We start from the raw sequence: 15,142 nt of genomic DNA on the forward strand, positions 1-15,142 counted from the left end.
GATTTAAACTCCAGAAATTATATTAAGGCGTGTCAGGACAGCATGATGAGGGCACTGTAATTACCGCAACTTCAGCAGGGCATAATGACAAATTGTGCTTGATTTCCAATAAAGAGAACGAATTGAATATGAGGGCAGTGGAGGGGTGAATGGGAGTTGAGAGGTGTGCGTGTGCGTAAAATCACAGTTTCTGGGATGCAAACTTTTGACAGGCCACCCTAACACATATTGAATGCACTGAGCATCTGAAATTATGCATCACAGATGCATGAAGCGAATGCATACCCTTGAATTTTCTGGATTTCTGAAGGGCCAAAGCGGGGGTCCAATTACTTCACTGTCTGCTGTATATCAAAACGTTGAGAAGGGCCCACCCACAAATATTTAACCTCAGGCCCAAGGATTTCTGCATAAATTGGTCATAAAATATGATTCGTTTTGCACCCGAGTTGAATATTTTCATGACTGCTGAGCAATAATGCAATTACAGAAAATTTGGTGGAAGTTATTGATGCCAAAATGCTAAACCCATCATTAAATCCAAAGGTTTTTTCACTGCATTGTGAATGCTTACATGGTGTGTTATTTGTCTCTCGCATTTTACAGTATAACCAATTTACTCAAACGGCTCACGTATTTTTATCCTGCAAATGTATTTTTAAGCTCCTTGTGCATTATTTTCAGAAAGGTTAAGAAGTGATCTATTGCAACGTTCATGCCCTAAAACCACGTTTTACATTTAACATAAAAGAGTGCTGGATAAATGCATTTTTTTTAAAGAATAAAAGGATTAAAAAAGCACTTAAAACCATAATCACATTTCAGCAGCCTAGGGCATGGTGCTTTACCAAATAGCAAGGGCTTAATAAAATACCAAATCTAAACTGCTATAGGTACCTGGATCTCCTGTATGACCGGTAGGCACTGGGTAAAGAGTGCTTGGATGTAGATTTTGATCTGGACCCTGAACGAGACCTGGACCGTGACCTTCTCTTGTGTTTCTTCTTTTTCTTGTCCCGTTCTTCATCTCTGTCCCCATCGGGCCTGCGTGAGGAGGTGGAAGTGGTGGTCATGTAAGAAGCCTGGCCATCTGTGCTCCTCGCCTGTGTGGTTTCCACAACCTGGTAGTCAAGGCCCGGTATGCGAGATGCGTGTTGAGAGAGAGTGCTTACGGGAAGAGCCGACACCAGTGGCTGTGGAAACAAGGGAGATGGATTAGACGCGTGACACATGAACCGGAGCCTTAAGTGAGATAGCACATGAAAGAGAATTTAGCATTTTAATGAGCAAAATCCAATCAGGGCTCCTCAAATGGACAAAATTAAGCCACAGATGAGATGAAAGGCGGTCCCAGTGGCTTACTAAATTCGTGCATGTGCCCCAATCAATAGAGACACAACTGGCTTTGGGTATTCTCAGAGACCGTATCCAATTTAGAGAGATCTTGCCATCGGTGTGTGTCTGTGTTTTGTGCAAGAAAGCAGCTAGTGTTAGTTTATATGTATGTCGCAACTCTCGCAAGCTGTGTCCAAGTCTTTTTTTGAAAGTCCCAGTAGTTGCCCTCCCTCTTTCCCCCAGAAAAAAAGTGCTAATTAAAACACTAGTTTTTTGCAGCATAATATGGGCCTGGCAGGAAGATAATTGGCCATTCTCTCTGTAGTAATCACTTCAATATGTGTCTGTCTGGTTAAATGAGATCCCCTCTGCATTGGTTTCACATCAGAAATGAAATTTTATCAATCAATTCTGCAGCTCGCAAAGTCAAAACCCCATCTGCGGATCTTAATTTGACTCACACACGCACACAAAATAAAAAGTCTATTTTAGTACAAGGCAGAAAATAACAAAAAGACGAAAAACCAGAGCGAACGTGCGGCTCGAAATCAAAAAGCTTCAGGTCATATTTATGGCTCTGGAGAGCTTTAACTAAACCAGGACGCAATATCTTCCGTGAGTATTTATAAACGCGCTCCAATTAATCTGGAAATTGCGTTATTCTTTATCTTGCTCAGTTGGGATTGTGTCTTATGTTAAAGAGAGCTAAGGGCAGGAGGATTATGGGTAGGTGGTCTAGATGAGAAGATTAGCAAGCATATTGAATTTGATAGCTTTTGTCTTGAAATATCAGGCAGTAGTTGGGGTTAAATGGTGGAGGGCACAGCTGGGTTCGATTTTAAGGGGTTTGGCACTTGGTTATATAAACGTTGAAGGAAAGCGAGTCTCTGCTCTTACGTTTACCCTCACCAAAACAATAAAATTGGTGCAAGATGGGTTTTAAATTGTCTAAACAATAATGATTAGTATATTGTTCAAAATTAATCCAATTTTCTTTGTTTTTGACAGACATTAGTTAAGGGAATGTACACGGTAGAAACAGGGGTAGGGGACCAAAGCTAGGAATCAAACTTGACAGAAAAAGAAGCGGTCTCGAAAGAGCGCGTCTCTGCCGAAAGAGCGCGTCTCTGCCGAAAGAGCGCGTCTCTGCCGAAAGAGCGCGTCTCTGCCGAAAGAGCGCGTCTCTGCCGAAAGAGCGCGTCTCTGCCGAAAGAGCGCGTCTCTGCCGAAAGAGCGCGTCTCTGCCGAAAGAGCACGTCTCTGCCGAAAGAGCGCGTCTCTGCCGAAAGAGCGCGTCTCTGCCGAAAGCGCAAATGTAATTAATTTAGAAAAAAAATGTCTCTGCCGAAAGCGTGTCTTTGCCGACAGTGCAAATTTGATTCATTTTGACAAAATGTTTTCTGCCGAAATATACAAATCGCGCAGTGCGGTGGCCGTGATTTACGTAAACGTATACCAACATCCATCACCATAACTTTTGGAATGACTTATCACGAGAGAAAAATTTGGTTTGAGTTGTATGACATTGATCGCAATAGATTAATCAACATTTAGAAAATATCACAAAAGTTTTGCACAAAAAAATGTAAATGAAACCAGGGCAGTGTTAAAATCATATCCAAAATAACAACATGCCTTTTAGAGGAGGAACTAAACCACGGACCTGGCTTTTATAAAACATTCAGTTTAAATGTCTAAACTCAATGTGCTTCTGGTATCCACCCCAAATGCAAAGAACAAAGCATGCCTGTTCGATTAGATACCTTAGTTAAAGGGTCTGGGTGTGGACTCCAAACATCCATAACTGACAATTCATGTTCAAGCAGATTTGGATATGCAGTAGATTCATAGATTGAAATGTAGATTGAAATATATTATTTCTGCCGAAAGAGCGCGTCTCTGCCGAAAGAGCGCGTCTCTGCCGAAAGAGCGCGTCTCTGCCGAAAGCGCAAATGTAATTAATTTAGAAAAAAAATGTCTCTGCCGAAAGCGTGTCTGTGCCGACAGTGCAAATTTGATTCATTTTGACAAAATGTTTTCTGCCGAAAGAGCGTGTCTCTGCCGAAAGAGCGCGTCTCTGCCGAAAGAGCGCGTCTCTGCCGAAAGAGCGCGTCTCTGCCGAAAGAGCGCGTCTCTGCCGAAAGAGCGCGTCTCTGCCGAAAGAGCGCGTCTCTGCCGAAAGAGCGCGTCTCTGCCGAAAGAGCGCGTCTCTGCCGAAAGAGCGCGTCTCTGCCGAAAGAGCGCGTCTCTGCCGAAAGAGCGCGTCTCTGCCGACAGCGCAAATGTGATTCATTTTGAAAAAAAAATTATTGTCAAAAGCGCATGTCTCTGCAGAAAGGGCATGTCTCTGCCGAAAGCACAAATTTGATGAATTTTGAAAACATTTTCTCTGCCGAAAGCATGTGTCTTTGCCGAAAACACAAATTTGATGAATTTTGAAAACATTTTCTCTGCCGAAAGCACTTCTCTGCAGAAAGCGCGTCTCTGCTGGAGCACTGCCCACTATACCATTGATCCAACAGTGCTAAATATCTTACAGAAGTTCTGATGAAAGCAACATTTATTTTGCATTCGAATTTTAGACTTCAGCCTTTTTAGAGCTATACTTCAGGTCTACTAAATCTCTATTTTTAGATATAAGCAACAACATTAGTGATGTTTGTCTTATCAATCACCCCCAAAAACAGATCAGGAGCCAAGAATATCAGGTCAACAAACTTATAGATCTCAGTCAGGTACACTTTCAAAATGAGAAGTCATCCAAACAAATCTTCACAGTGCTAAAAGCAGCTGAGCCAATATACTATTAATACTCCTTTAGGTGCTAAACTCCTAAAGATTGTCTGAAGGGAAAATCTGTGAAAAAACTTGGCAGAGGCCTAACACCTTTTATCTCATTCTACAACGTTTTCATTTGGTCCCTGCTCACAAACATGGGTGAAATCTGAAGATTGTATTTGTGATGTATCGATCAATAAAGTCACACAATGCTGGTTCAGCCTCAGGCTGTGACAAAAGGAAATGGGTAAAAACAAACTGCAAGTCATTCATTGGTGGCTCAGTCAATTCTCCTTTGAGTTTTGGGTCGGTGCAAAGTCTTATGTCTTTAAAGCCGAGAAGATATTAGGCTGTTGACTGATAACATGCATGTTTGGACAATAAACCATTTTTTATTCCCCACAAAACAATTAATGTACTCCAAAGTCTACCGTTTGTGCACTGTATGTATAATTCGTTATTGACAAAATGAACATATGAGACTTGAGTCTGAAAAAAACAAGTTATTTAAAATCTTTAATATTGACTGAGGATCACGTCAAAGATTGAAATCACTGACTATAATTCAAACTTTGATGTTCCTAATCTCTAGCCGAAATTTTAAAGACATTGTCACATATATAAACCACACTTTTCTTTAGATATTGACAGTTATATCAGCCTTTGAAAATCACATCCACCAACCACTGCGTAGAAAACTGCAAGCCGAGAATGACAATCAGATATCCTGACACAGGACATAGTGTTATGCAAATACAAAGCAAGTCATTAAACCCTGGTGTTAAATTCTTCGGAGAAAAGTACACAGCATTTTAATCCATCTGTTCCTCAGAGAACAACACATTTAAGTGGGTTAAATTGCAGCTATTTAGATTATATTCTCTGGAAACAATCTCGGAAACCAAACCTTTAACACTGCAGTTGTTTGTTTAACGTCATCTTTACGGCTTTTAAAGTGTTTTTCATGACAGTTTAAATAATAAAAAAAGTACTGGAGAAAGATATTTAAAAAATAGTGGTGGGTAAGCGATTAATTGCATACCAAAAAGTTGTGCTTGCATAATTTATTTGTGCGTACTGTGCATAAACTTTCACAAATAATCAATAACAACAGAGTGTGACCGAATCTTTCAAACATGGTAAGGAGCATCACATTTCCGGCTGATGTCGGAGGTATTCAGGCCAATCACAGATTACAGATTAGCTGCCCAATCAGGGACACAGAGATTTTTTTTAAATCCGTGCGTTTCAGGAAAACAGTGAAATCTGGAGCTACAAAAATTTACGTTATGTGGAAAATAATGTGTTTTTTAACCACAAACACATTGTTTTATACCAAATACACAAACATAAGAAACATTTATATACAACTTTATATATTTTAGATTATATATAAATAAAAAAAGATATATAAATAATATTTTTTCTTAAATGTATACATGTATATGTGTTTATTTAAATATATATAATATTTACACAGTAAAAACACATATTATGCAAACACAAACTTTTCTGTTGCATGTGATTAATCATTTGCACACCACAAATTAAAATGAACTTAAAAGTTAAAGGCATTGTTTCATGTTGAACAGTGGTTTTTATTTGCACCCTGGTCATTTTCCAGCCATTGAGTAAATTTTCTAATTCTAATGATAGTTATAATGAGAAGTTTAACTGCCCCAGGAGCTTTACAAGAACATTTGTACATTTACATTAATGTATTTTCTTTTGCCATTTTTATCCAAAGTGACTTACAGTGCAATCAAGCTATACATTTTATCCGTATGTGTGTTCCCTGGGATTCAAACTATGAAATTTGAGCTGCTAAAGTAATGCTCAACCAAGCGACAGAATCAAATTCTACAACTACATAAAAATACTTATATATATACACACACACACTTTTAAACAAATTGGTTAGTATCTTTTTATTTTTACTGCCAAAATTATAATAAGGGCAACTTTAACCTGCTGACCTTACGGTATTGCCTATTACTGACACATACCAATTTCCTATATGGCAGATTTGTAGTAGTCTGTGGGTCGGTGTATATAGGAAAAATATTGCAATTGCTCCATGTTAACCTGCATAACACAAATGACCCCCATACACCACGCCACAAATTGTGGTTGAGCACCTTCAGAAGAACACACTGGATCCATTTCCCTTAACTTTTGACATAATCACCTCAATCTTACAGAGTTTCTCCAAACAGTAACTGCATAAGGAGATCTGGTGTGGATTATAAGAGCCATTTAAATGCATGGGCAGCAGTGCAAATCTCTAGAGAGCCTATCTCTCACACTTTCTTTCTAGCTTGCGAAAGTGCAGAGAGCGCTTTTCCTTTAAATGATGTCAACGTGAATGAAAACATTACTTTACTCTATTGGGTATTTTGAGGATTCTGAGAATTGGTGTCTCTGGCAAAGACAACCAAGCTGACATGTTATATTACTAATTAGCTTGGGCTTTCAGAAAAGAAACATTACTATTTTAGCCTCTCTTAATGAACGGCTATTGTTTTTTAAAGAGATATCATCCCACCTCCCCAAAAAAACTGTCATGTTCTACTCCAAATCATGAGTGCTTTTTACAACACAAAAGCCAAAATGTTAGGTACTGATAGAGTCAGTCGGCATTCATTCTGATTGTACGAAAAATGATGCAATAAAAGTGAATGTGACTGAAGCTTTCGTTCTGCCTTTGTGCTCCACAGATGAATAAAAGACACGGGGGTTTGTAACAACATATGGGTAATAAATGATAAAAATCTTTTACCTCCTTGTGTGAACTAGCCGTTTTCCTCTGAAGGAGCAGGTGGCGAGTCTGAAGTCTAGGACAGTTCTTCAAAAGGTACTTCAGGGAGACGGGAATTGAATTTATTTATGATTTCTCTCTGCGCACAATGCGTCACACATCCAGCGGAGTCTAAAAAGCTATTATCTTCATAATTACAGGAGACTTCATTTTTACTCCCTGAATTTTCCTTTATTTTTTTCACAACAGTGAAACATTTTACTTTCCCTACCACACAATTTCAAGACCACACATTTTCATCCATGTGCTCGGTATATAATAGCTTAACCACAGTACATTCATTTCAAGCAACTACTCTAACTACTACAAACAACACGCTCTTAGAACGGATGTGTAAAAAACAACACATCAGTGTTGATTCTGGGACAACACACTAAATGCGTTGTTCCAGAATCCACCCATTTCTATGTTATTATTAAAACAACAACACATTTGTGTTATATTTTAAAGGATTAGTCCATATTCTTGTAAAAAAATCCAGATAATTTACTCACCACCATGTCATCCAAAATGTTGATGTCTTTCTTTGTTCGGTTGAGAAGAAATTATGTTTTTTGAGGAAAACATTCCAGGATTTTTCTCATTTTAATGGACTTTAATGGACCCCAACACGTACCAGTTTTAATGCAGTTTAAAATTGCAGTTTCAACAGAGTTTCAAAGGACTCAAACGATCCCAAACGAGGCATAATTCATTTTTGACAAGAAAAAAAGCACTTCTTGTTTTCCTCCGGCCGTGTGATGAGCCAGCGCGACCTCAAGTAATTGCGTAATGCCGTGGAAAGGTCAGGTGTTACATATATGAAACGCACATTTGCGCACCATTTTAAACAATAAACTGACACAAAGACATTAATTAGTATCATTCCACATACAACAACGTCGGAACGGTCCTCTTTCTCCACATTTGTAAACACTGGGGCGTAGTTTCGCATACGTCATCCGTTTGCTCTTGACGTGATGACGTATTGCGTGAGGTGGCGCGTCACAGGACCGGAGATAGACGAGAAGTTGTGGTTTAAAAGTGCATATTTTTTATTTTTCTTGTCAAAAATGACAATCGCTTTGTTAGATAAGACCCTTATGCTTCGTTTGGGATCGTTTTGAGTCCTTTGAAACTGCAATTTTAAACTACATTAAAACTGTCAAATGTTGGGGTCCATTAAAATGAGAAAAATCCTGGAATGTTTTCCTCAAAAAACATAATTTCTTTTCGACTGAACAAAGAAAGACATCAACATTTTTGATAACATGGTGGTTAGTAAATTATCTGGATTTTTTTAGAAAATGGACCACTCCTTTAACACAAAATCAACACAAAATGACACGTAATGTGTTAAAATTACACAAAAATGTACGCATCCTTTCTAAGAGTGCAGGAATGCATAATTGTGGGATTATTAAAGGGCCCCTAAGGTGGGGCATAATCATTGTGACATCACATTGATAGGGGATCTATCCAGAACAGTCTGTTTTGTGTGACTGTTGCGGTTTAAAGCAGATTACGCAAAGACGAATAGATGGATTTGTATAATTACAGAATGTTTCTGCACACACACAAGTGACTCATTTTCTGATAGAAAAACATTGCATTTCTTAGGTTAGAGGGGCTTTAAGGACAATGAGGATTCTTTAATCTCTCCTGACTTTTGAACAGAGTATTAGGACACTTCTTCTTAAAAGATCTTTGAGGTCAGCTGGTGATGAGTTTTTGAAAGCTGCCTTCTAAATCATCCAGTATTAGGAGGGAGGAGAATGATATGTGGGTTAAAGGGGAAGATAGCAAAAAACGAGCCATTAAAGAAAGGAACTGCATCGTCCTGGATGCCAAGTGAGGGATTATGGGAAAATAAACTGACTAAGAGGCCAGTTCATTGCCTCCATTCCCTTAAGTCTGGGCAAACAATGCAATGCAATATAGCAATGAGATTACAATAGCTTTTATGATAGCTTTTTGATACAGCATATAATACACAGCTATACTGCTTTTAATAGTCATTTAATTCAAGTTTCAAAGGGAGAAGTTTCAAAGCTGAGAGATTATAGAACAGAATTACTTTTTGCTCATTCCCATCAAACAGGGATATTAAAATATCTGCAGTTTAAATGAAATTGGCTTGAGTTCAACAAAGATGCCTGAATATAGTCACATATTGATGTGAATGCTGTATATTGTTATAAATTTTGAACAAAATTTATTAAAAGTGCAGTGTGCAAATTTAGCAGCATCAAGAGGTGAGGTTGCAACCAACGGCACAGTACACAGCTTACTTTCCCATTCGTAGCACATAGAGAGGACAAGTTATCAACTGAGACAGCAAAGAGGCTGTTGACACTTTGTATTAAGATGTGTTTTCGTCAATCAGATCACAAGTGGACGACGCTAAATAGCCTACAGTTGTAAACAGTTTTTAAAACATTTTGAGCTTGTCCACATTCGACCACTTTCAACCACATTCAGAGGTAGTCGAAAACCTGTTCGATCGGATTGCTTCTGTAGTGTAAATACGCATGTGGTTGAATGTGTTCGAACAGCCACAAGAGACCGCCTTCTCTCCACCTATTTATATAATCTGAGGTACTGAGCACAATGTTTTACGTCTTTTCGGATACACAGTGTACAGCGCTATCTTTAGGCTTTCATTGATAAAACTAAAGTGGCTGATCTCTGCGTCTTTTATTAGTTTCATTTTGCGAGCATGTGAAAGTTGCGCGATCTTATTTCGTCAATTTTGTTAAAATATCAGAGAAAGCTCTTTCATATTTATGTACAAAACACTGTGAAGCATGTTTACTTACAGCACAAGCAGCGGACTCTGACATAATATTAGTTTGCGTCCATTTAAACCCGTCATTACTCCCGTTCGTGTTTAAATTCTGACTTAATAAAACGGAAACTAAAAGATAGAAATAGACATAAGCGACTCATTCTAAGGTAATAAAACATAACAGTTCATTATGTAAGGTCTTTATACAACACTGATATTATAGTTATGTATATTAAATTGCATGTGTGTCAATAGATCTTTAAATTATATTCTAATAGTAATTGCATCTATAACGGTAAAGATGCCCAAATACAGAAATGTTATTATTGAGGCAGATGAGTAAATAATCCCTGATTAAGATTACAAGGAATAGCTTTGGAAATCAAGTTAATTTATATTATTAAACTAGTTTAAGAGACCTATAGGCTAAAGTACATCCCTTAAGCACTTATCTATCAAACTGTCTAAGGCAGAAGTAACTGTACATATGCAGAATGATGTTGCATTGAATTTACCTCCTGCTGCTGCATCGCATCCACCTGTATGCATCACATTCCACAAATGCCATAATTAATGAGAACAAAAAAATCTAAAACTGCGATTCCCAACAGAACGATAACTCAGTATGAATAATCCAAGAATGTTTTTATGCTTGTGGAACGCTTTTGAGATGTGGAAATATGGCTTTTAAGACTACATAATTGGCTTGTTTTTCTGCTGCATGCCAATATGATGAATGGATATCTGTGAGGAGCTGCCAGGTACAGTAACAACAACACAAGACAGTCATTACTGAAATTCTGGAAAGGTCCCACTAGGGAAAATAACCATTTCAAAAGAAACGCATTGATTATATAACTGCCAGGGTAATCATGAAGGAAACAACCGCAACAGCGGCTTGGCCGACGAGTAAATTAGTTTGAAAAATGTAAAGAGCTATAGCTATAGAAACACACTTTAAAATGCTGGGTCATTTTCAACCCAACGTTGGATCAAAAGAGAAAAAACCCACCTGTTGGGTTAAATTAACACAGAATTTTGGTTAAAAATAACCCAACACCGGTTTGGACCCTTCATGACCCAACACCGGGTTGGACCCTTCTTGACCCAACACCCGGTTGGACCCTTCGCGACCCAACACCGGGTTGGACCCTTCGCGACCCAACACCGGGTTGGACCCTTCGCGACCCAACACCGGGTTGGACCCTTCGCGACCCAACACCGGGTTGGACCCTTCGCGACCCAACACCGGGTTGGACCCTTCGCGACCCAACACCGGGTTGGACCCTTCGCGACCCAACACCGGGTTGGACCCTTCGCGACCCAACAATGGGTTGGACCCTTCGCGACCCAACACCGGGTTGGACCCTTCGCGACCCAACACCGGGCTGGACCCTTCGCGACCCAACACCGGGCTGGACCCTTCGCGACCCAACACCGGGCTGGACCCTTCGCGACCCAACACTGGGCTGGACCCTTCGCGACCAAACACCGGGCTGGACCCTTCGCGACCCAACACTGGGCTGGACCCTTCGCGACCCAACACTGGTTTGGACCCGACACTGGGTTGGACCCTTTTTGACCCAATACTGGGTTGGACCCTTTTTTACCCAACACTGGGTTAGACCGATCTTGACCCAACACTGGTTTGGATCCAACATTGGGTTGGACCCTTTTTGTCCCAACACTGGGTTGGACCGTTTTTGACCCAACACTGGGTTGGACCGTTTTTGACCCAACACTGGGTTGGACCGTTTTTGACCCAACACTGGGTTGGACCGTTTTTGACCCAACACTGGGTTGGACCCTTTTTGACCCAACACAGATTTGAAAATAACCCATCAGTTGTGCATAGTCCCTCCCCAAACTTGCACCACTGGTTTTGGCCAGTGCTTTTATGTTGCACCATATTAAATTGTCAAACAAATATAGCGATGTCTGACAGCACTACAGTTATAGTGTTTACACTTTTCATTGAAATCATCTCACGAATGGCTTACTTTTAGTAGACACATTTCACCTGTAAGCTTGAACAGTACAATAGGAGAAAATTAGTATTGTGGCCTGGCCTGTTACTCAGTGTCAAATAAGCAAAGACAACAGCTGAATATCCACACCAAATAATTCAGCAACAGAGCACGAATCCCCGCACGCTTGCTTTATGCACACAAAAGCAGAGGGTGGTGGCACCGGTCCTCACCTTGGTATCCAGCTTTTGTCACTAATCAGAGCTTGTTCTCTTCAGGGTGCTGCCTGCCTTGTTAAAGCCGCACCTGCTGGAAACACTTCTCCCAGGAGAGCTTCTTACAAACCGAACAGCACAGATACAAAGGGTCCATCAATTAAATAGTAAAAACCACATCAGAGGAAGGCAATGCCCAATGCGCCATGGCCCTGGAGCACAAGATTGTGCTCATATACTTGAACCTCTACCAAGGGCACTAAATTTGATAAACAAGGATAAATAAGCAAAAATAGTTTTTCTATTTTTTTCTTTGTTCTTTATTACTGCGTTGTGTTCAACAGCTTATTAGCTTTGGCTGTGGTATCGACCACTGAAATATGTGATAATCCTAAATCAAACAGTTCATGTCAGCCTCTCATTCAGGCAAAAATCAACATGACAAAAAAAGAGGGTAATTGTGACGCAAGGGAGAGTTTACTGTTATACTCAGACAGTCCTTCTGCCTACCGCCTGATAAATTTTGGGGGCTTTAATAGCAAGTTCACTAGCTATTCAAAAGTAAAACTGTACTTTTTGTTCTAAGTTTTGTCTATTAAAGATGCCAAAGAATGCATTTAATACAATGTTCCATTGTTCTCTCTGATACCTACATATAAGGTATATGGCTTTATTAAGTGCAAAAAATGATTTTAGATGTATATTTACAAGCCTAGGATTTGTCCCTAAAATTAAATGGTCTATTATTATCTTATTTAAAAGGATCATGAATAATAAGCTCTGCTCTGATTGGCTACTTCTCAGAGCGGCTTATTTCAGTAGCTCTTTGTGTGTGCAAACAGACCTTATGGTTGAGCCTTTATCAGACGAAGATACAGATTTTGAGGAATAATCAATTATTCTGAGATTGGAAATTGATGTTTCTGAGTGGTAAGTTTTTGTTTCTTTCAGTATGAACCTAACGTCATTAGCAGCACTTCAGCCTAAACGCTAGCATATAGCATTAACTAGCATATAAAACTACCTTAGCAGTCAAAACTTTGTTTTTAGTATTGTAACAACATTGTAATTAAAGGGGACAGAGAATAAAAAACTATTTTTACCTTGTCTTGTTACCCGCATTCACGAACATACAAAAAGTGCTAAACATGCTAAACATCTCAGTCTCATAGAAATTCCTCTTTTAGAAATGTCAGCCAGATAACGGCCCAATCTGAAAAACTGATGCTTATGACATCACAGGCATCTCACTGCCCCTCCACTTTTAAATAATTGGCTAAATTTTTTGAGTGACAGCAAAGTCAGCCAATCAGTAATTAGATTGCAAGTTAAGCCAGTAGGGGGAGCCAAATAGGTGCAAAACAACTTGTTTAAAATCCCCCAGAGGTTCATAATATGCCACCTTTATTTAATCTTCATTTTAACGTTTGGTGCGCACATCCAGACTCTAATGTCACAATCGGTGTTATGTTGAGATTGGCTTGTTTTTCAGTGGTCTTTTGCATGCACCACTATATGGAATTTCCATGTACAGAGTGCTTGTTAGTTTTGAATGGGTCACTATACAGAGTCCGAACACCTCATTATAGGTGTATAGTGAATGTTATAACCTATATGAATTTTCTGCGATTTATATAGTGTATTTTTATACATTGGTTCACAACTTCTAATGGGTTTTATAGAACAAAAGTTTTTGTCTAAATAAGGTCTGTGGTTTACCGTACTTTAAAAAAAAACTTTCACATTCTGTTCTTTTCTTGCTATACACAGACAACAACAACAAAAAAGGTGTGCGCTTGTGCTTACAGTAATGTATGTGCATGTATTAATACAGCTCAGCTGGAACAGCATGTGCTGGAGTCATGGGTTTGAAAAGCATAGTCTGAAATAAAATGCACATTGTGTTATTCAATTGTGTTATGCAAGTTGCTATAAATACAATCTTCTAATCAATTCCTTGAATTTAATTAAAACACTTGCAAAGAAAGTATGTGAAATGTATATTAACCACAGACTCTAAAAACATAACAGTAAGAACAATACACTGTAGTCAAATCTGAGATTTTTCTCTTAAAATAAAATAAAACTGCAAAAACTGAATCCAGAAAGTACTGTACATTTTTCCTGTGCATTCCATTAAATAATGTAATTTCAGTAATGAGAAACAGGATTAAAGAAAAAAGCAATAGCAATAAAATAGTCTAAGACACTCCGGAGTGAGCCATTTATGCCATATTCATCAAACCAATAACAATGCAATGACCAACTGGCATAAAGTGCCTTGCATTTCCATTTTATTCTTAGGTGAATAATATGACTATGATTATGTATTTATTGTATATTTAGCACCTAAAACTCTTACAGTGAGCTGTCAGGTGAACATACCATAAAAACCATGCTGTTGAGGCCTGCAAGGCAACTACATATTTCCCGGGAGAACCTCAAACAAAGCATTTACACATACAAATACATGCGCAGCCATCCTGATATTGCTGTCAGAGTTGTAAGAGCTCGCTGTTAAAATGCCAGCACGCCAGAGACTCAACCAACCTCACTGACATCATCTGTGCAAACACGCATTCAGCCCTGCAACAATACGAACATGAAACAAGGGCCAATCAAATCGAATAAAAAGCAATGCTGTTAAACAAGACGTGGCTTCCGTCTCATGCTGAACGCTCCCTGAGACCTTTTCCGAGTCTTTTGCTGAGCTAATCCGTAGCCAATTTTCTCCATTCAGGTCAGGCTAAAAGTTATAGTAGGCTTTAAAATCTTTACAATGGATTTATGAATAAACTAATTAGGGTGAGCACAGGCACGGTGTCGACAGGCTCTACAGTTTCAGATCGCCTCATTTCCTCGGGGTCTATCGATTCCATTTTCCATTTTAATTTTGTTTTGTACGAGCTTGAAAAAAGGACAGCGCTAGTAAAAACTGCTTTAACCGAAAACAGGCCTTTCATTTCATGGTGGGTTTTTAATTCTGCCAGCGCTTTTTGGCAGTTTTCATTAATTTTATTGTGTCACACAATAAAACAAAGAGCGGAAAAGTTAATTCAAGCTGCAAGGCAATTGTTATTTCATTTTTCAAAAAACTTGCTACTTACGAAGACCACGCACCCTTACAGAGAATGCACCCATGAAGCACATGTGGGAAAGCGACAGTACTTGTAAGGATATTTTAAACGGGAAAATAATAATTTAGCACTATTCGGAGAGGATTTGCTTTCCAAATGACGTTTTGAGTTTCAACATGTCCCTC

General features: G+C 39.0%; 1 protein-coding gene across 2 annotated transcripts in view; it reads right to left on the minus strand.

Moving 5' to 3' along the window:
- The window catches only part of sfswap (splicing factor SWAP), a 108,695-nt gene that overhangs the window by 23,587 nt on the left and 69,966 nt on the right, over positions 1 to 15,142 (minus strand). For both annotated transcript variants that reach the window (XM_065244139.1, XM_065244140.1), the window contains exon 14: positions 898 to 1,193. In XM_065244139.1, coding sequence (XP_065100211.1) covers positions 898 to 1,193 — 296 coding nt within the window. The remainder of the gene's footprint in view (positions 1 to 897; positions 1,194 to 15,142) is intronic.

The sequence above is a fragment of the Paramisgurnus dabryanus genome, chromosome 18 (assembly GCF_030506205.2).
Source record: "Paramisgurnus dabryanus chromosome 18, PD_genome_1.1, whole genome shotgun sequence".
Taxonomy (NCBI): Eukaryota; Metazoa; Chordata; class Actinopteri; order Cypriniformes; family Cobitidae; genus Paramisgurnus; species Paramisgurnus dabryanus.